This window comes from Polypterus senegalus, chromosome 12, assembly GCF_016835505.1.
Source record: "Polypterus senegalus isolate Bchr_013 chromosome 12, ASM1683550v1, whole genome shotgun sequence".
Lineage (NCBI taxonomy): Eukaryota > Metazoa > Chordata > Cladistia > Polypteriformes > Polypteridae > Polypterus > Polypterus senegalus.
The window spans coordinates 56,115,694-56,138,149 of record NC_053165.1 but is presented as its reverse complement, the minus strand read 5'-3'; the positions used below and the strand labels follow the sequence as shown (position 1 = coordinate 56,138,149).

The 22,456-nt window shown below is 37.8% G+C and overlaps 1 protein-coding gene across 1 annotated transcript; it reads left to right on the top strand.

The window, feature by feature from the left end:
• Positions 1–1,138: 1,138 nt before the first annotated feature.
• Positions 1,139–21,666, top strand: dgcr8 (DGCR8 microprocessor complex subunit). The gene is made up of 14 exons (XM_039771479.1): positions 1,139–1,265; positions 6,545–7,573; positions 10,131–10,293; positions 10,822–10,964; positions 11,065–11,395; positions 12,788–12,985; positions 13,351–13,452; positions 13,830–13,928; positions 14,607–14,689; positions 15,909–16,009; positions 16,690–16,796; positions 18,084–18,211; positions 19,307–19,420; positions 19,509–21,666. The coding sequence occupies exons 2-14, from the start codon at positions 6,839–6,841 to the stop codon at positions 19,590–19,592; spliced, it is 2,388 nt and encodes a 795-aa protein (XP_039627413.1). The 5' UTR covers positions 1,139–1,265; positions 6,545–6,838; the 3' UTR covers positions 19,593–21,666.
• The last annotated feature ends 790 nt before the right edge of the window (positions 21,667–22,456 follow it).

Sequence of the window (22,456 nt, the reverse complement as noted above, 5' to 3'; positions counted from 1 at the left end):
AAGTTCTCTGCATCAATCAAATGAAGGCCCTCTGCTGTTACCTAAAGAGTTCTCTACTGGTCTTCTGCCCATCTCTCAGTGTCGTCCAAGTGGTTAACAGATGGACTATGTGCTGTACCGTTCAATAAACAATCTCAGCCACTGCTTCACTGTGTGACCCTGAGTATAGTATCACTTGTCTGGTGTCCACTCCAAGCTGTAAAAGAATTTATAAATAAAAACAATATAGATATACACATACATATACAGTATGTATGTATGTATGTATGTATATGTGTATATATATATATATATACACATACATACATATACACACATATATACACACACACACACACATATATATATATACTGTACACATATATACACACATATATATATATATATACACACACATACAGTATATATAAACACATCTGTATTTCTAAAGCAACTCTGGTTGCTACTTATTATATACATGTTTTATATAAAAAAGTGTTTGTTCAAAGGTCGTAGAATATTGGACTACGTATAACAGAAGCTGAAACTGGTTGCTATAAGTTCCGTATACAACAAAGACCGTTTGAACAGTACGTGAAGTAGCGGACATCTTTAAAAATTAAACTTCACCATACCAGTACCATCTACAGTATTTACCATGTCTCATCATCATTCTGTTCTCAAACCCGCTAAATCCAATGCTGGGACGCACTGTTAACATTGGTAGTATTCACCCAATTTTCAGAATAGCCCTCAATTCACTGGAAATTCACAGTACACCATTATGCATATGCTCACTGGCAGCCTTTTTGGGTAGGGTCGAGGTCTACGTAATTCTTTACAGTACATTCGCCTCGAGCTTAGCGGTCTCGCAACAACGGCGCGTATCACTCTGCGCGCCAATTTTCACTTTACGCACTAACGCGAGATCTGAGTAAGAGCCTGAAATCTCCCGCTGTCCCCATACTATAGGCCGCAACAAAGGTGCCGCCCCTTCTGCCTCACACCATTGGACCCCCCTCACGTTTTTCATTGATATAGACATCCTCCCCGTCCCTCACTAAAGCGATTGGGCAAAACTCACTCACGGACATCGCTGAATGGCTGTCTCTACGAGTCAATCACCAAATTTAACGAGGGGGCGAGGTGATTTTTTTTTCCTCCGGTGCTTTTTATGATGTTCATTTCAAGATGGCGGCAGAGACTCGGATTGAAGATTATTTTATTGAAAATTTCAGCTGATTGACGTGATGGGTAGTCACGTTGATGCATTCTAACGATCCCGGGTGAGTACATTTGTGAAAACACGTAGTGAAAAATCAAAGTTTATAAATCAAAACCTAAGACACTTCAATATTAATACAGTTTAGATGTATATATAATTTTTAAACTACGCACGGAAAGAGCTTTGGCGCTGATAAAAATAAAATAAACTGCTATGAAACGGGTGAGCAGAGTTTCGGCATAACTTTATATTTGTGAATACGCCACATCTCACATCCCCGTTTCAATTCAATGTGGTTGTACATTTCAATAGAAGAAAAAAAAAAATAACGTGGCCTTCATTATAAAGGTAACAAAATATTGACGTCCTTCTGAAATGAGAAAGAACCTTCACGTGAGTATGAAATGCAAAAATATTTTTCTGATTGTGTTTAAATTCGCGGAGAGCCACGAATATTAGATCAGTTGAATTTGCATATGAGTCATCCCGAGCATATCCAGAGGGGACGGTTCCCAAGATTACATTTTTTGGTTAAGAAGTGTTCAGATTTGGGCAGGCAACCAGGTTTTGAGCCCAAGGTTACTACAGCATGCACATTATGATTAATGACTTTAATCAGTAAAAATGACCGAATTCCGTTCAGTTGACTTGTAAAGATGCATGGGTCTCAAACTTGAGCTCCTGGTGGGCCGCAGAGCTTGCAGCTCTGTTTTCACTCAAGCCGGTCTCTTCCACAGCAGTCGGCTCTTGACAGTAGTTACACCAGTTACTTGTTATGCGTCTCTTATTCTGCCATGTCGTGTACTTCTCCCATGTTTGATTGTCCCTTCCTCAATGGATCAGTCTAATGTACCGTGTACGTTTTTTTTTATCCTTCAGTTGCCACTTAACAATCTTTTTAAACACAGTATGTGATAACAGAAATCGAATTAAGCTACCTATTGGGCCCTTTACCTTTACCCGGTACGAGGGTGCTGTGAGTGTGCCCCTTGATGTGGTTGAACCCAGTCCAGGGCGGGCTGCATTGTATCTTGTGCTTTACGCTCCTTCAGCTCATTTGACCGTCCACATTGGTTAAGCAGCAATGAATTCTGTATGTGAAAATGTTAGGCCACTCCAAGCCCAACTTCTTCCCACCCGAAAAGTAATATTTAGTCTCGACATAGTCTGAGAATTTCACGTGTCTCTCTTTTCGTTTTCTGAATCTGCTTTTTACCCCTCCATGGTCACATACAGCTCATTCTAACATGAGCCACGTTAAGACAGTAGTAGTAGTGAGACTGATGCCAACTCGAGCTCATTCATGCACACTGGCTCCGTTCAGAACTGTGAAATAACTCGTGTCATGTGTATTCTTACTGTAGGAACTTTAACGGATTCCAAATACTGGGGATTTGGTCTTAGTAGCCTAACTCGGTGCTAGATTGTGCAGTTACATAAACTTTTTTTCTCATGGTTATTGAAAATGGATTAAGGAATTACAACTGTACTGCACGAAGATTAATGACAATTTAGCAATTTCGAAATTATCATGTAGCTTTGGGGTTCCCAAGTTCAGTCCTGGTGTACCACAGTGACTGTGGGTTTTCATTTCAACTAATTTGACAAATAAATGATAGTCTTACTTCTCAATAAGCTAATTATTTATTTAGACTTTTGCATTCAGAAATATGTTAGTGAACAAAATACAGGATTTAGCAATTTCTTCCGTATCTTTAGGTGTTAACTTTCTTCCGCCATATTCCTTTTTGATTCACATTTCCTTTGCAGTTTACTCCCCAAGTTGTATCCAAATAGTGGCAATTAGTGATGAGCAGTAGAAACACGGGTGCAAATGACCCTGCTTTTGACTCTTGTTTTATACCCTTGCTTTGCCACTTTTGTGTGTGAAATTCACTGCCACCATGCCTTCAGCCGCATTGCCTTTTAGTTTTATTTAATTATATTTTACGAAACAAGCCCTAAAATGCAGCATGCATCGTACATGTGCTTGGTGCTCCTTCTTATCAGCTGCCTTGTGGCACACAACCTAAAAATAAAGGATTTATTCATACTAATTTATCAGCTTCTTTAGGTATATTTAATAAATATTTGTCCAGTTTAAATGACTAATCATTTTTCATTTTTGATGGTGTCTGTTGATATCTGTAAAGCCAAATGTAATGCCAGTGGACAGATCATTCTTTATATGGCAGATGTTAAATGTGCAGTTTTGAATGGCTTCATTTAAAATGTCAGTACAAATGCCTATCCAAGCTACAAACTGGAAGCTACAAATTAAATGTTTACATTGAACCTTACTGCAGTCATCATAGAGAATTTCTGACCTGATAAGACAGAGGAAATATGTGTGAAGAGTCAGCTGAAATTACATTTAATTTCATTTATTTTAATTTGTATATAATATGTGGTAAGATCAAACTGTTGATAAATCAGTGGCTTGCCCTGGATTGTGCTTTGGAGAAGATGTTTATTCCTAACATTAGAACTAGTGTTAGGGCCCTTATGCATACACACACTTCTTCCTACAACTACTGTAGTCCTTACAAATGGAGTGCCAATTTGTTTTTTTGTTTTCGTCAAATAGTGTCATTCATTCATTAAGTGTTTTATTTTCCTTACTTGCTTATTCCACTGAAGAGTTGTGGAGGACCAGAGCCAGTACTAGCAGTACTGAATGCAATGCAGGGACCAACTGTGGACATGGCGCCAGTCTACCATCAGGCACACTCCCACCCAGTCAATATAAAGTCTGCAGTCAACCCAATCTGCTCATCTGTAGGATGTCTGGAGCATCCCACATAGAAAATTGGAGAACAGGCATTTTGTAATTTCATTACCCAGAGCAGGTCTCTGAATCAACAGTGTACACCTCTAACTCTTTCCATCCAGTTAACCCTTTTTTGGCTCTTTCATTCAAAAGTAGCATCATGGAGACGCGGAGCAAATCCTTGCAGCTTTGGTTGTATAATTAGTTCAAAATATGTCACTTTATTTTTTTGTGATCAGATATGTCACTTTATATGTGACCTGCCTGGTTGCATTAAAGAAATCTGTTTCTGATTTTCAGTCTTGAAGACGAGTGTGGTAAATTACGGTACAACATTCCAATTCCTGTACCTGCTAAATAGATAGACTTGAGACCAGATAGTTGAAAAGCAGAAACTGATATACAATTATTAGCAATTCAAATCGAGATTTTAGCACATTTTCATTTTGACTATTCTAACAAAAAAAAAATCATATAGGTTTTTTTTTTTTGCATTAACAAAACAAGTCCTAGAAAATAATAATAAGCCATATGAAAAAATGTCAATGAACCCTTTAGTTAGATGCTATATTTCAAAACAATCTCAAACCTGCTTAACTCAATACATGGTCATTGGGAAGGGGCAGGTCAATTAATTATTCAGAAATGTCATCTTGTGTGTATTTTGTCATTCTGTGAGGCAGCAGTATATTGCTACTATTTATCTAATTTTTTATTACGTAAGTATACCTATTGCTTGTTCTCCCTGTGTCTTTGTGTGTTTTTACCAGCTACTTGGTTCTCCTTTCTTATCCTAGCTCTTAGTGTTTTAGATTATTTAGTGTTTCTAAATATGTCCCTTGTGTTATTGTGAGTGTATTCATCAGTGGTCTTTGCAATGGACTGACCTCCTAACCCCCGTGACCCTGAATTGGTCTAAGTGGGTTTGAGATTGTTGTGTTATTTATGATCTAATTCAGTTATTTCCAGCTCTGATCCTGGTGGACTGCAGGACCCTCTGAAACCCTCTGAATTTGTGTCTTTAAACGGCCCCCAAACAGAAATAAGATATGAATTGTGCCAACAGATGACCAGCTAAATCAGGGCCGCCTCAGACGTGTTATTTCATTCCATAGCATGTTGGTACTCCCTTTCTGTCACAGCAGACAATTTCCAAAACATTTGATTTTCTTTTTTCCAAGAGCAGCATTGAAATATTTGACCTTTGCTTTTCTTTATTTTCAGATATTCTATGATGGATACAGGCTAGCTGGTCATGTGTCTCATTTTTGTTTGACTGTTAATTAAGGAAAAGGAAACTATTATGGGGCCCAGGTCTTAAATAGCAAGTCAATTAAAATTAAGACAGAAGAAGTAAATTAGCAGCAAAAACTGGTCACTAATTACGAAAATTATTAGAATGAAAACCTGTAGCCACTTCGTCCCTCCAGAATTGGACATGGACACCCCTGGTCTAACTATTTAAATAAAGAACTACATTTTACTAAAAATACAGGAATAATTCTAGGTTACTAACTTTATTTTTGGCTATCTATGTATTTGGACCCTTTTAATCAAATATTTGTTAAGGAAACAGTAAGAACTTAGGTATTTAACGAAAGGAACTGGTAAGCTTGTGTGTTAAAACTAAGTACCTTTCTGAACGGAACACAAAAGTAGTTCTGGCACTCTGCTGGTGATACACATCATATCATATACACCTCATATACAGAAGACTGTTGTAGGCTGTTAAAGACAATGGAGAAGTTTGACAGTGGGGTTTAACATTACACTAAGCAACTGGTTGGAATGAAAATGAGGACTGCTCACTTGTGCTCCAGTTTTAAAACTGCCAATTTGTATTTTAAAGGTATCTGGAGGAGGCCTTTTGATGAGAAGGGGTTTGGATTTTTTTGTATTTTAATTTGCTATGATTGACAGGGATGCCTTTGTGTTTAAATATTTCAAAATATTTTTCTAGCATCCACATTTGATAAATGTGTAATTGTGCTAAACAGATGCCAGTTGGTCTCCTTTAGCCTGCACTTTGAGTCCTAGGGCATTGCTGGTGAGATTTAGCCCAGCTAAACTGCATTCTGTCACTGTTAGTTCTCCAGCCCTGTAGCCATCTGAACCGCTGTATTTGGCTTAGCATATTTATCTGTCATTTTTATATGTCAAAGCAGTAAATATTTTCTCAAAGGTAAAAATTAGTATTGTGGTTTAAATAATATCCTTTGTATTGTAAATATCCCAGGTGTACAGTGGCTTGTTGAACCGTTAATTGTTCTGCCTTGAATAATTAGAGAAGAGAGTTTTAATATCCTACATGAATAAATTAAATTGTCATAGAAAAAAGGCAAATAAGAGTAAATCTTATTTCAGCATTTTAAAATTAAATGTCAGTAGTGTCTACTATAGATTTTGCCTTTTCATTTTTATTGTTTTGAACTTGAATGTCATGTGTTAGTTTTGGTGCACCTTGGGACTGTAGATACCTCAGGGTTTCATATTTTTCAGAGTTTTTAAATTAACCCTTTTCCTCTCTTGTTTCTCTCTCTCTCTTGTTTGTTTTTTGTTTCTTCTTGCAGTTGGATTATTGTGAAAGAAGACTTGGCAGGTGAAGATGAATTCTGCCAAGCTATGGGCCCCATTTAAGCTGAGTGCATTGTGATTTCCAGTAATTGAGACAGTGATTTTAAAAGCTGTCTACATTAATGAAAAGAGCAATGTAGTCAGCTTAACATGATCATCTATCTTATGTTTTGAAATGTCCTTCATATTGTAAGCTATAGGAATCTAACCATTTTTTACACTGTTTTTTACAAGGTATTATTTAAGTAGATTTTGCTCCTGTATCTAACTACTGTAATAGTATTAAAAAAATGGAAACGCAAGAAATTAAACCACCTCTTCCACAAGGAACACCAGATTCAGGAATCTTGGAAAACCTTGATTGTCCCCCACCTCTGCCGCCAAGTATGCAGCCTCCACCACCTCCCCTGCAAACGTCCAGTGACGCAGAGGTAATGGACGTTGGCTCCGGTGGTGATGGACAATTAAACACCCCAGCAGGGGACATTGAATCCATTATCAAAGCACAACTTCTTACAAAGGGATCCATCACCTTCAGCAACCGCTTTAGAGATGATTCTGAATGCAGCACTTCCAATCCTAGGACTGCCCGTCACGCGCCTCCTGTCACCAAATTTTTACCTGATTTAAAGCTGTTGAAAGATGTGAAAATAAGTGTTAGTTTTACAGACAGTTGCAGGAGCAAAGACAGGAAAGTCTTATATACAGGGCAGCGCCAAGGTCTGGAAGCAGAGGCTGACCTTAGCAGTGACAGTGTAAATGGCAACTTATCAGATACTGATGTTTGTAGCGGTGGCAGTATGGGTGTTAGGGCTGTGAGCAATTCTAAAGGACATGTTGAAAAGAAGTGGGAGGGCGTGGAAATTGATCAGGAGAAGAAAGTAGAGTTTGCAGTTCTGGATGAATTGGAGGAATTCACCGAGAATTTTATGGAAACTGACGACATAGAAAGAGCTGGTTTCCACTCTGAGATGATTGTGCAGCAGGAGCATGTGGATGAGGAGATCCTCAGTTACAACTTTGAGGTATGTTCACAGACTTCAAGATTATTTGTTCTGTTGTTAAGTGTGCTATGGTTCCCCTCACCACCACCGTTCACTTTCACATAGGCAGCACCTTTTCCAATGCAACACTTGCTCTGTACAGTACTGTTATGTTTCAGTTTCATACAGTATGTGCATGTTACAACTTTTTTTTGAATGATTTCTTTGCTTCACCACCATACAGTGTGATGGAATTAAAGGCACCATTGTTGAATACTGTGTATATGGTATGAATTGCTCACCTGAGAAACATGCAGTTTATTTCTCCTCACATTACTTAATGTAGTATTGCATTAATCTCTTCATTAGTTGATTTTTTTTTTTTTTTAACTTTACTGAAAACTGGTCAGCGATTGGCTAAATTAGGACCCAATTCTCTTCTTCTTTTACATGCCCCATTGGAGAAGATCCATTTTCACATCATCCACCACAGGATATCTCTGCACTGTGTTGTTTTATGCATTTTTCAGCAATAGCCCAAACCATCTTAATATTTTCTCCTCAACTCAAGATTTTTGTAACACTTTAATCCTGCTCCTTAACTCCGCATTGGACTTTCTTACCCACAATTAAACTCTTCTTCTCAACTAGATCACTATGATTCTTTTTAAAATCTACTTTAAATTCTGCCTTCATTAATTGCATCTCACTCATGTACAGTTATGTAAATATTTATTTGCAACATCTTGGTGCACGAGGGGACCCCTCAGAGATTGGATCAGTGTACATCTCCATAGCAGCTTTCTTGCCACCATAAATTAGCATCTGTTCCGCTATACTGCAATACACTGTATTAGAGAATGTCCATAATTTCTGGAGAACTGCTTTGTAGCTGATGCAAGTTCACATATACTGTAGTCTCTGTAATTATGGACATGTAGAGGTTCACAAAATAGCCATATAAATTAAACAGCACCTTTTATTCCAAAAAAACTGGTTTAAAATAACTGTTCTAATCAAAATGATCCATACGTGGTTTTTTTTATGAAGCATGAAAATGTTTAATGGAATTCTGCTTGTTTAAGTACAGGGGCTTCTCTTTTTTGTCCTGGTAACAGATTTTATACCTGAGAAAACATGGCTTTACCCATGAATGGTAGCAACTAACAAAAAAGACAAATTTGTTAGTTGTCACAAATGGAACAGTGAAAGAGAAAAACAGATAATCCATCTCTCACAGTGGGGGAAGTGTGGATACAGTTAAGTGTTTTTTTTTGGTGTTTTTTTTTTTAAGGTTTTGGGTTCTTCAGTTTTGGCAGTTCACCTTGATATTATCTTCCTGTGATAGTTAATGCTTTTTTTTATCTTTATCAAGTCAGAAATTTCTTTTCAGTAAATCTGATGTGATAGTGATGATGGTAGTTGCTCATGGTTTTATTTATTGAGATTCCGTGAAAAGCCTTAATTATTATATAGCGCTTTTCACATCTATTTAATCTGAAGGTGCCTTTTTCCTCTATCTATCCATCTATCCATCCATCCCAAAGGTTCACCAATAGAAAGAAAGCCCTTATTAAACTCAAGAAACAAATGAAAGCGGCTGGAAACAAGGTAGAACAACTATTTGAACATTCAGACCATCAGTATGTTTCATATTTATATAAACATAAAATCATGTTAAATTATTGAGGTTTTGTAGCTATTTTCTTTCCTTCTGTGTAATCAGTTGTACTAAGCTGCAGAATATTCTGGTGAAAAGATCGGCTCCTTAGATTGCAGATTACCCATCCATCATGATAGTCACCCTAAACACATCACAGAATCCAGGGAATATTTTGACCAAACACAAAATCAGTGGATGTTTTAGGGTCTAGGTTTAAACTTGTGACATCCTCTGGTATACCTTGAATAGGGTAGTTCTTGACATTTGACCTTGCAGACAAGAATGATCTAAGGTTTCACCTAATATACTCTTCAACATTATTCATCTTTGAGGAAAACACTTTTTGCTGTTGCCTGTGCCACAGACTGAGGTGGGGTCCAGTAATTCATTATGTCTGTCTGTAAAGCATAGTGTAATCATTTTTAAATGTTTATTTTAAAGTAAATGTATCAGAATAGAGTTTATTCTTTGTACTTTTTTTGACCACAATATATAACTCAAAAACTGTTTTTTTTTTTTTTTAAAACACTAAAAAGTGATTTCAGGAATTTGTAAATATATTAACCCTCACACCACTAACTGTTTTTATGAACAAACGTTTAGCTGAGACTTTTATTCAGACGTAGCCACATCCCTCTAAACTCCTGTCCCATTTCTTTCAAACAGCTTCCACTTTTTTTGTAAGTTTTGTCTTCAGCATCTAGGTCTGGATTTGTTCTGTGCTTGTGTGTTATTGTGTTTTTTTTTTTTTTTAAATATCTTTGCATTCTATGCTAAAAACTGCATAGAGAAATTGCTTTGTAGACTTGTGAGCCTACAATTCCTCATTCATAAGCCATAATAGTAGATATTTGTAAAAGATTGGCACCCGCAGACCTGTCTTTTGCCCCGGGAACTGATGAGCGAGGCCCTGGTGTCTCGACACGTATTTTTTAGGATGACTTTGACAATGATGTTGATGCACTGCTGGAGGAAGGACTCCCTGCTCCCAAAAAGATGCGGCTTGCTGAGGACCACTATGCAGGAGAAAGCGATCATCAGTCAGATGGAGAGACAAGTGTGCAGCCAATGATGACCAAAATTAAAACTGTTCTTAAAAGTGAGTATTATACTGATTATTTGTAATCTTGCATAAAAATAGTGAAAAGGCAAACCATCTTATGTTTAAAAAGTGTGTTCATCATTTTTTCATATGTTCCATTTTATAAAACCAATTTGCAATGCAACACATACAGCAAAATTTTTCTTCACCTTTTTTTAATCGCCTATAGTGATGTAAATTCCACCAAGCTTAGCACAAGTACTGTTTACATTTAGCATATTTGTGTACTGCTTAAATGCTAAAAACGACAAAGATCCAGCATTAAAAATCCTGATGCTTTGTATGTCTAACTATTTGTGTTGATCAACAGTTCACTACTATGTTAAGAGTGAGTAGCAATAACTGAAATTGGCACTTTGAATTCAGATTTTTGTACAGTCAGCTGGTTCAGATTAAACTATTTTCTCTAATGAGCTGTCTTGGCCATATGACCATTTTTATCAGTTATGTTTGAAAAGCCATTGATTTGATTATTCTGTGATTAATCAAGTATTCATGTCTCTTGAAATCCCTGCTGACATAAAGGTCGTGGGCGTCCACCAACAGAGCCACTACCTGATGGGTGGATTATGACATTCCATAACTCGGGTATTCCAGTGTATCTGCACAGAGAAACCAGAGTTGTCACTTGGTCCAGGCCTTACTTTCTAGGAACTGGGAGCATAAGGGTAAGGAGTTTTTCTGAGATGTAAGACTTTGGGTGTCAGACTTTGGTCATTGGGGTGTGGTATGGCCAGACTTGACCTTTTACCTACAATGCTGTTTCAGAAACACGATCCTCCAATAAGTAGCATTCCTTGTCTACACTACAAGAAGATGAAGGATCAAGAGGAGAGAGAACTAAATGGAGAAGTGACCCCTAATAGAGAAACCTCGCCTATCAAAGCTGCAGAAGGAATATCGGACTCCCCCGAAAAGGCAGATGAACCAGACTCCACTGCTCCCGAAGAGGTTTCTGCTGGTAATGTAGATACTCCTGAAGAGTCGATCTCCACTGATTTACCTCCAGAAGACCGTGAGACACAAAGCAGTGAAGCAACCCAGGGAGCATTGGGCCAAGTGAAAGCCAAAGTAGAAGTGTGTAAGGATGAATCTGTCGGTAAGAGACTATTACTTATTTGGAAAACTCCAGGTTTAACTCTCTACACAGTATGAAACATGTCAAACCAGCAGAAATGACTGCAGGATCTTACGACGTAGCATATTGAATTGCAAAATATTGATGAAGATATGCATGTTAGGGTGGGACAGTATCCGCTAGTGTAGGTGTGAGGGAGTGTACTCCATGAAATGCCACCACATCTAGATTTTAATAACTGTCTTTCCTCCATGAATCTGAAATTTCTTGGATAGATTTACTCCCAGCTCACCTCTAACACACCTTAAGACAAGCCACTACCAGTCTTGGCAGCATATGTAATGAGATTTGAACTCACTGTGGAGAGGATGAATTAAAATATGATGCCCAGATGGCAAGGGTTGTGATTTCCTATTGGGCAGTGGTAGTGGTGTTTCTTTCCTTCATTTCTTGATTTGTGGCTTTTTTCATAACTATGAGTTTACCCACTCAGTGGAGTTCTATATTATAACACTTTTTTTTTTTTTTTTTTTTATATATAAATGTGCTGGTAAGTGCCCACTTGTGCTCAGACATGCAGATATGATTTTCATTGTACTTTGTACACATGGCAATACTACTACTACGCCAAGAATGATGAGACTTTTGCAGGGAAGCATTTTAAAAGAAGTATGGGATATTATAAATAACTTCTATGTTTAATATGGAGCCCCATCACAAGACTCAACAGAAGCTTTAATGTATAATTTGGCTTCTCTCCTTTCAAGTGAAAATTGCCATAGTGTACCACAAGAAGGATAAAGGCAATGGGAGAAAAGTGTAACATATATTGTTGTAAGGTGTCAATTAGCATGTAGTTCACTAGCATTGACAGCAGTACAGGTTGCCTTTCAATTAAAGGAACACAAACCTCCCTCGGCGTGTGACATTTGTGAGTGCACCTTCTCACTGATGGATTGATTATCTGTAGACAGCCTTGATTAGGAGCTGAAGCCAAAAACGGAGGAAATGTGTTTTTTGCAGGATGTTTGTTAATAGAGGTGCCAAAATCTTTTAGATGAAATAAAGAAAATTTGTCTGCTTAGAATGTCTTGGTCCCAAACTGAAAGTTATTTCATTTTAAGAAAATCTTTTCAGATTTACTATGCAAGTGGACTATGAACAGTGACGTTTTGCACAGTTGTCCTGCCCTTACCAGCGTCTGTATGCCGCATCATTTTAGGCAAATACGGTATAACAGTATCTTAGCCATTGCTGGCCTTCATGATAATATTTTGGCACATGTCTAAAGACTGAGTGTTGCCTCAGCTGTCTTACTTTAATATACTCAAAAGTGAGTTGACAAAAAAGATGTCAGAGAACATCATTTTTTCTGTACCAGTGGTTGCACAATTCTTTCTTTTCTTTTTTCAGAGATTGAAGAGTTTCGTAAATACCTGGAGAAAAGATTTGATTTTGAGCAAGTTACTGTCAAGAAGTTTCGAACTTGGGCTGAAAGACGACAGTTTAATCGAGAGATGAAGCGCAAACAAGCAGAGGCAGAGAGGCCCATCTTACCAGCTAACCAGAAACTGATTACTTTGTCTGTGCAAGATGCTCCGACCAAAAAAGGTGACGAGTCCGTTATTTCTGTGTTTTGACTGGATGGAGAGAAATACTCATAGGCGAAGGGAATGCCCTAATGCATATTTAATTTGAAGCATTAGTTTTTAATTGCCTCTTTCTCTATATTTATTAATGCCTCCTCTAATCTACTTAAATATTTTTTTTCCCTGCCACAAAGTAAATACTTTGAGGATGGAAGCAGGTGTTGAGAAATAGGCAATTTTTAAAATACTTGCTTGAAGTAGGTGTTACTAAAATGAATCTAAAAGCACAAAGAAAAAAATTAGGAATAAAATTGAAATTAAACAGTTAAAACAGAGCAAAATATTAATGCTTTTTCCAGTATGTCTGATTGCTGTTTTGTTTTTCAGAGTTTGTCATTAATCCAAATGGAAAATCAGAAGTTTGTATTCTGCATGAATACATGCAAAGGGTTCTTAAAGTTCGGCCTGTGTATAATTTTTTTGAATGTGGTAAGATTTGTTTTACTCTTTTCAATCAACTACTGTATAAATATTTGGCATTAACATTTAGGAAATAAACCACTGCGGGTTTCTTAAAAATGTAAGTTCTGGACTCAAGTTTATAGGAGCACAAGAGATTAAAATGAAGGGGATTGGGAGGTGGAGTAGAAGAAAACGGCTTTGCGAAGAATTTAACAGGGTGATGGTCTTAAGATAATCAGGGGTAGCATGACAATTTTTTTTTTTTTTTTTTAAACATAATCTTTATAAAGCTGCATCATGTTTATCAAAGGTGTCTAGGGCCTTCTGCTTTAAGGGCCATGTGCATTTTGTGCAGAAAATGCAGTATCAATAATGAATCACTGAATATTTTGTGTGTGTTTCAGAAAACCCAAGTGAGCCGTTTGGAGCTTCAGTCATTATAGATGGTGTGACGTACGGTACTGGCACTGCAAGTAGCAAGAAGCTGGCTAAGAATAAAGCTGGTAAAGGCTTCATTTTGTATTCTCTTCTGTTCACAGTTGAAGTATATGTTTAAGGAAAAATGTTTTTTCAGCTTCAGGGTTGTGTCTGTGTGATCTTTTCAAATGTTGATAGTCATTAATTTATTCATTCAAATTATACATCAGTTTATTCTAATATAGGGGAAGGTGGCACTGAATCTTGTGACAACACTGAACACGAGGTAGAGGTCATTTTAGGAATAAGTCTTATACACACACATTCCTATGGGGTCAGGTTTAGAATATGGGAGGAAACTAGAGTGTACAGTAAAAAAAGTTGCAAAATCCATATGAACAATACCCTGGTTGGGGTTTAAACCTGTGAGCAGGTGGTGCCACAATGTCGCCTTATGATTTTAACACGCATAAGACAAATGCTTGGTTCAAGAGTGCAGTGATTGAAAGAGTAACAATGGAATCTGCTCTTGTATTGATTTCCAAATTTTCTTTGATACTTATCCTTTTTTTTTTTTCTTTCTTTTTCTGAAGTGTTTTTATCAGGAAAGTGTTGCTTGAATGTTTTGCATGTCCCTGATTTTACATTAAAATTTAGAGAATTATATAAACTAGCAATGCTGTTGATGGACTGAAATATAACTTTTTGCTTTAGATACCCTTTAGTATCATCATGCTATTGATTAGCTGTATTTATCTCCATAGCAAGAGCAACACTTGAAATCCTGATTCCTGATTTTGTAAAACAGACATCTGAAGAGAAGCCAAAAGACAGCGATGAACTTGAGGTGAGTTACTCCTTTAATTTGAGTTTTTGCAAAGCAGTTCTCCATCTGCATAAGAACCTCTACTTCTAAGGTATAGTCACAATTTTATGTGGCATTTGCTTGGAAATTTATTTTTTGGATGACGCCTCTTGGAACAGTGATGGGAAGTTTGAAAAAGCTTGGAAGATCGCCGCTATAGATGCTTGGTTCATTTATTTTTCTAGCTTCATTAAAAGATGTGATATCCGTTTAGCCTAAAATTATTGAGATAACTAAAAGCAGTCCACTGTATGTCATACTTGGCTTCATGAATAAAAATATTTGAAAATGCTGGTTCAGCCATGTTGCTCATTATGGTGGCTGCTGTGGCTTGTTTGGCAGAAGATTCAGTGACATAACCCTAATTGCTCAGTTTTTGGATGTTTCATCAGGAGCATTGGTTAAGACAGTGTTGCACTGGATGCCAGAGGGAATAACGTGAATGTTCTCATGGATCAGTTGTGGTCCTGGGAGCATTTTCCAAGCGTGGTTTTACTCTAATGAATGCCTGAGAGAGCAAAACAAATGCCAAGTGATTCTGAATGAGTAGGTGTTTTCTTTGAATAAGTGTTTGCACCCTGATTCCAGTCAAACACTGACTCCATCCATGGGCCCAAGTGTTCAAGTAATCATTTGAAGGGCATGAAAATGACACAAACCCCACAGAAGTCGAATTTGTGGCAGCATTTTTAATCTCAGTTGGAAGAAATGAGTTGGTTGAATCTTTCCAAATAGTTTGAGTCTAGAGCTACATTAACATACTATGAGGCAGACAGAAAATATGAGTTTCCCACTGGAACACCTTTTGAAGTGGTCTCTTCACTGAGGCAGAATTTAGAAAAGAGTGCTACCCTAATCAGCCAAGTTGTGACAAAAGTGTTACATAAATAACAAGATTGGGCAAAACAAATGGCCAAATTAGTTTTGGAGCAATACAGCCACTACATAATGAAAGACAAGACAAAAAATGGAAATGTGAGCCATCACACGTGGTGTCCCTGACATGCTGTGCCTCCCAAAGCACATTAAAGCTCTGCTGGACATTCATTGTGTCTGGTGCCTGGTGAAGTCCAGGCACAATGTTTACTTTTGTTTTGCCTGTTAAGTGCATTTATTTCAATATCCTCCTATGTTGTCCCTTTATAACTGGCATTTTAAGGTACTTTATTTAGTCAAACCTGACAGTTATTTCTCTCTACAGTATTTTAACCATATCAGTATTGAGGACTCGAGAGTTTATGAATTAACAAATAAAGCTGGACTGCTATCACCATATCAGATACTTCACGAGTGCCTTAAAAGGTAAGATGATTTTTAACTATAAATAGTTTTAAACCTAATTGATATCTTTTGGAGTTGGTGATCAAGATAGCCTTTTGGAGTTTCATTTTCAAATGATTAGGTGTTAATGTCTGAGGCAGAGCACAGCTGGCAATGACAACATCTTCTTAAGCGTTCCTGATCCGTGAAAGTCCTAAGCAAGACTCCCAAGCCTGCTTGTTTTTCTTATCCCCAAACTATTTTTTTAGTTGTTTTATGTGAATTTTCATAGAATCTGAATGCTGATTGTTGTACATTATTTATATTAACCAGGTGTAGCATTTTAAAGAAGTTGCTAGGCTCAAAATTTTTAAAGAAAACAATTGTAGGCACACACGGTGATTTATTTTGGTTGTGCAATTGAGAATACTTTTGCAATTACTGTGTATTTAGCATTGTGTTTGTGTTTCACTTTTCACTGTTCATGTGAATATAATGACCCTATAAACCTGTAATTGATACTAGTGTGAACGATGCACTTCTGCAGTGCTTTTGCGTCAGAATTTGTAAATGGCCTCTCATTTGAAAGGGACTCAAGTTTAATGGCTTAATGCTGTTTTATTAAGTAACTGAATATATGGGAGAGCAAGTGAGCATGGCTGTTGTCTGGAATTTAAATGAAAAATGTGCATAAATATGTTTTAATTTTGCTTCTTTGCCAGAAACCATGGGATGGGTGACACCAGCATTAAGTTTGAAGTTATTCCTGGTAAAAACCAGAAAAGTGAATATGTAATGACTTGTGGGAAACACACTGTGAGAGGCTGGTGTAAGTATGTTTGTTTTGTACTAAAGTTCCCATTGTTCATTGCCATGTCAAGAACCATCCACATCACCATTCATTTTGTAGTCCTAGCATGCACAGCTTTTGAACTCCTCCTGTCTTTTCTGTTCATCGGCTATATTTATCCTTATAAAATCAGGCCTCTTTTATTTTTAGTGTGGTCTAAATTAATCACACTTTCTCTGTTAACTGACCTACAAGAACAAACTCTTTCCCATCTTAGTAAATTTTTAGCTTATTTTAGAAAAGTGACGTTTATAAGTCACAGTTTTTAACAAATGTTGATGTACTCAATTTATACAATTCTGACCATGATGCACAGTGTACTTTCTCCAGCTTGTGAATATGCAGTTGCCTCTTACTTCTCAATGTATGGATTTTTAAAAAGCCCCTGTTATTATTTCAAAATATTTTCATGCAATTATAAAGAATGGAGTCCTTTTCATCCTAACTAAAGTTGGTGTTGCTCACTACTGCAATGTAAAGATCTGTTTTATGGCCCTTTACTTTTCATTAACCTTTTAATCATTATTTATTACAGCGGACATTTACAGCAGAGTACTAAACTGCTGTTGTACTGAAATGAAAGAAATATTACACCCAAGAAAATTTGTTATTTACATTACTGTATGTAGTATCGAGTGGTGGCCAAGAAAAGATTTTAGTCTAATTTTCAAAGAATTTATGGTGTCGTGGAATGTAAGGGTGATCTGTGCTGTGCAATGGCAAATGATGTGAAAAACATATACTTTTTACTGAAATATTAGTAATACTTCCAGAAAACTTGGTTTAGAAGATGACACGTTCCCATAATCCTGTGTATTTGAATTGAAGATGCATATCTCCCCCTCGAACAATGAGTAAGAGTCCTGTCTCCTGTTCGCAAACACAGTATTATGGGAGTGTGTCTTTCCTGGTTATCTTGTACGCTATAATGTTTTAGCAAAAATGTTTTGGATGTTTTAAGACACGAGTAACATGAGAAATTTTTTTTTCTTCTTCTTCCATGGAGTTTTTCCACATTGTTTGCAGTTGTACAGCACAGGTCACCACTGCGTTCCACTACATAAACTCTCTTCCTTCATTCTGCATGAAATCGTGACATTAACTTTTTTTTTCTTGGCCACCACTACAAGCTACTTTGCACATGTTGCTTACCAGTTTTGGGTGGAGTATTCCTTTAATAAAACATGAAATCTGCCTGAAAATTAACTGATACCATAGCATTAATGTGTAAGCATTGATGTTAATGTTTGGGGTTTTTTTTTTTAGGTAAAAATAAGAGAGTTGGTAAGCAACTAGCCTCTCAGAAAATTCTGCAACTGTTGCACCCTCATGTGAAAAACTGGGGATCCCTTCTACGCATGTATGGTAGGGAGAGCAGCAAAATGGTGAAGAAGGTGAGTGGATCTTTGTAAATTTTAAAGCAGAGGGATGTGAGAGTTTCCTAAAACAAGATGGAAAAATCTAATGAAGACGTGATACATAAAAACGTCATCAAAATTTATTACATGTATGAGATTTAGAAGAGTATTTCAGGAATTTAAAAGAAAAGATTTTCTTTATAAAAACTAGGGGGCTCTGCCCCCTGCTCGTTTCTCTTGCCAACTCCTAAGTTTGGTTAACCATATATAAAATTTAAAGAGATTTTCATTTAATTCATTTTTTATTTCTTGATATTTGCGAATAATAAAGCTGTAGTGAATGAATTATCCCACCCCAAAGGGGGCTGCTACCATGCTGTGCTACATGATCTGCAAGTCGCACTGCGCGTCATTCATTTAAAAAGCCTGTACAGCAGCTGTCCTTTTCTCTCACTGCCTTGTCTCGCGTGACGTCAAATTGTCTTCTGAGAACTACATGCTTGACAGTAGCTCAATACTCGTCGGAAGCAAATATCATGGAATTGCATTAAAAGAAGAGGATGTGTGGATTGTCATCGGCAGTTCCTTGCAGCTCCCAGTCTCCCTTTCTAGCTATCCACCCTCAGAAGGTTGAGGTGGGATGCAAACTCATGACCATGGGAACACGAGCAGCCAGTTCTACTTCTGCAGTGTAGAAACTCTTCGTCAGTCAGATGCAAATGTAGCCACTTAACTGTGCTGGTGCTTCTGTTGTGTAGCAGTAAGGTTTTGTGCCCCACGAGCAAGCCTCTCTTCTGTTTGTCACGTCCAAAACATCAGTGATCTTTAACCCTCAAAGCTGCTTTGTATGCACTGTCCTTGTACATGAGCGCTCATAGTTTGTCAAGTCTCGTGTACATAAAGTCTGTCCCATTTGATTTTGCTGGGGCAAGTCGCAGGCAGATTAGAAAGCGTCGCTGCATATGTTACACTAAACTGGTGGTCACAAGAAGGTGCTGCAACTGCCTCCAACTTGCTAAAGTTATTTTAAATGTAACCTGCGCCTGAAAGTCGTGTGATGTGTTATGGCTTTAAAATGAGGAGAAACAATTTGAAGTATTTAATTCATCTTCTCTCATCCTCCTTTGGCAGGAAAGTTCCGATAAAAGTGTCATCGAGCTGCAGCAGTATGCCAAAAAGAACAAGCCAAATCTTCACATCCTGAACAAACTGCAAGAGGAGATGAGGAAGCTGGCACGAGAGAGGGTAAGCATGTGTGGATGTTCAGCTAACATTTGGGATGGTGCTGCAGGTTTGTCTCTTGGTAATACATTTGTTTTATTTTGTGCTGTAGGAAGAAACAAGGAAAAAGCCAAAAATGACCATAATGGAGTCGGCCCAGCCTGGTAGTGAGCCCCTGTGTACTGTAGATGTGTGAGTCCCCTGGCTGCACCGGTGACCCATCCACAGGTCCCTGTAGCACAGAATGTAATAAACTCCCACTCGCTTGAATTATGCATCAGAATAAAATGGCAATATTACTTCAATGAAGGATACCTCTTAACAAAGAGCACTGTTTTGGCTACAGAAGTGATTTCTTAACCCAGCACATTTTTACATTGGAAGAAGTGGTCTCTTGCAGACATGTGGGGAGAACACGTTGAACTGGGGTGTTTTCACGTGGCATTTACCATTCTGTTTCGTAAGGAGATTGTTTCCAACAATGCACTGTTGTTGACTTCCTGGGCACATTTCTGCTTGGTTTATTTAATATTTTGCATTGCTGCCACGCTTAGTGCTTTCCCCACTCTTTTAAATGTCTTCAATGTGGGTGACACACAATGATAAATGAAGAATATGCTTGCCTCATTTTAATAAATAAAAAAAAAAACAAAAAAAAAACACTCCTTCCTCACCTTGCAAAACTGTTTGCCTTATAGTTCAGGCTAGCAGAGATTTCACAAATGAGGAAGGTGTTTATCTTCAACAAACTCTTGCTCCATAGCACGAAGCCTCACTGTATGTTTGACAATTTTTTTTTTTTTTTTATTAAATATTGACACTCTGGTCTTGAACGTATAAGCTAATGTAGTGCCGGCCCTGCCTCTGTAAAGTTTAGAGATGAACTGCACTGCTGCATGTAGAAATGGGGGAACGCAGTTATGGAGAGGCGTGATGCATACCTCTCTTCTCTCTAGGGGATTTAAAATCCTATGCACTAGAGCATGAATATGCGCAAAAAAGTTTCCTTTTGTTTCCCTTTAATTCCCATCACTGACCAAGTGGGTTTCTTGGAACATTTATAGTGTTGACCTTGGCCAGTAAAGGTTTTGTCTCAACACACATTGCTGCTGTTTTTAGGAAAGAGTTAAGAAGATACAGAAGGCGAATCGCATTGTCGCGATCTGCAATTTTGACCATAAACACTAAGATGCAAACGATATGCATGATACACATTCTACAGAGTACATACTTAAAATGAAAACTCAAGGCAGGACGTTGGTTCCACACACCGTTTTCAGGCATGTGTTTGTGCCATTGCTCTTATTGGTCCTCTTGCCTTAGCCGGCCTGTTACTTTTGATTTTCTTAAAGGGCCTGCGTCTCGGAGGAAAGTCTCTGGTAAAGATGTCGTTCAAGTAGACCTGCATGGAAACTCTTGGAGCGAGTGGAGGGCTGCCAGTAGACCGTGCCATTCCTTTGATGTGGGCAGTTGCTGCATTGCGCATGTGTTCTGTCTATAATGTGTCTTAATGGTTTTGTCTGTATAACTGTCGTGTTTGACATATAAAATCAATCTTAATAGTTTTGCTTTTGGTCAGCCCAAACTTCATATTTCCATGTGGTACAGTACTATTGTTCTTCAGGCAAGTTACTTAAAAATAATCTAAAGTCCACTTGTTCACCTTGAAGACGTATGTACACATTACTTAAAACTCCCATGACCATCTCGAAGCAGTGTGAACCAAAGCTTTCATACAGTCTTATGCATTTTTATAGAATAATAAACAGTAGTTTGCTGCATTACTAAATAGACAACCAAGATGCAATAACTGCTGGCGCAAGTCACCTGAGTATCTGTGCACTGTTACTCAAAGAAGCATTTGAAGTGTGTGTGCGCGTGTGTGTGCATGTGCGCGTGTGTGTTGTTGACGCCTGTCTTTCCAGCTGTCAGACCAGTGTGAAGTTGCTGCATTAGACGGTCACATGACGCTTAATGAATTTGCTTCTCGTGTGTCGGTGTTCGTCTGGGGGAGCTGACGTTTTGCCTCGCTCATTTGTTTTGCAAGGTGTGTGTGTGTGTGTGTGTATGCATTGTAGTGTGAGGCATGTGGGCCTCCCCCACACTTTTTACTTTAGAAATGTGGTGCGGTTTGATTTGTTTCAGTGCAAAAAAAAAAAACTTTATCTAGAGAGGAGTCATGCTGCATAGGAAGTGTGTCCTGTAATGTGATTAAAAGTGTGATCACTTTTCAGTGAAATATTGTTTATGCAAATAAAATTTTGTTTAGGCATGTGGCTGGTCTGTCTATCATTTTTTTTTTTGTTTGGTTTTCCTCCAACATGAGAAATTACACCACCCAGGGAGTGCCTGAGAGGGGCCAAGCAAACTCCAGTGTTCACATTTAACTTTTAGGAACAATTACAGAAAAGATTAAGCACATGGTGGAAATTCAGACTTGCTCAAATGAAACTGGGCAAGTGGGAGGTCTGGCAAGACATTCTCATTTCGTTTGGATTACATTGAAAGGATTCATCTTGACATTTCTTCAGATGCTGGCACCGGGCATTTACTGAACCGGTTTCTCTGCATATAAACCAATTTAACTTATGGCACAGAGGGTCCAGTCTTACCTCATGTTGGACATCAACCCCCAGCCTGACTTGTAGATTGTGTTACATTTCTAAATGATAGGCTGAGCTGGTGCTTTTCAAGTTCAGGCGTCTGGGACTAAGAAGGGTGACAGTTTTTGTTCCAGCTAAATGTCACAATCTCTCATTCTTACTATTAATTACTCTCATCGTTTAATCATCTGGTGTCTTAATGGTATTTCAGAAATATTTATATTTGTCATAGCTTTAACTGCTTATTCTTCTATTGCTTGCTTTTTTTTTTTTTAATTGACCCCTTTTTATAGATTTTTCTCTCATTAATTGTTATCAAAAGAGTGATGATTAGCACTTAGCATTCATCATGTGGTGCAGGGACAACACTTGGCAGCTTTACATCCAGACAAACAGCCTCTGAAATCAGGCCCCATTTAGGGTGAGGATGTTGAAGTGGTTCACATAAATAGCAAAC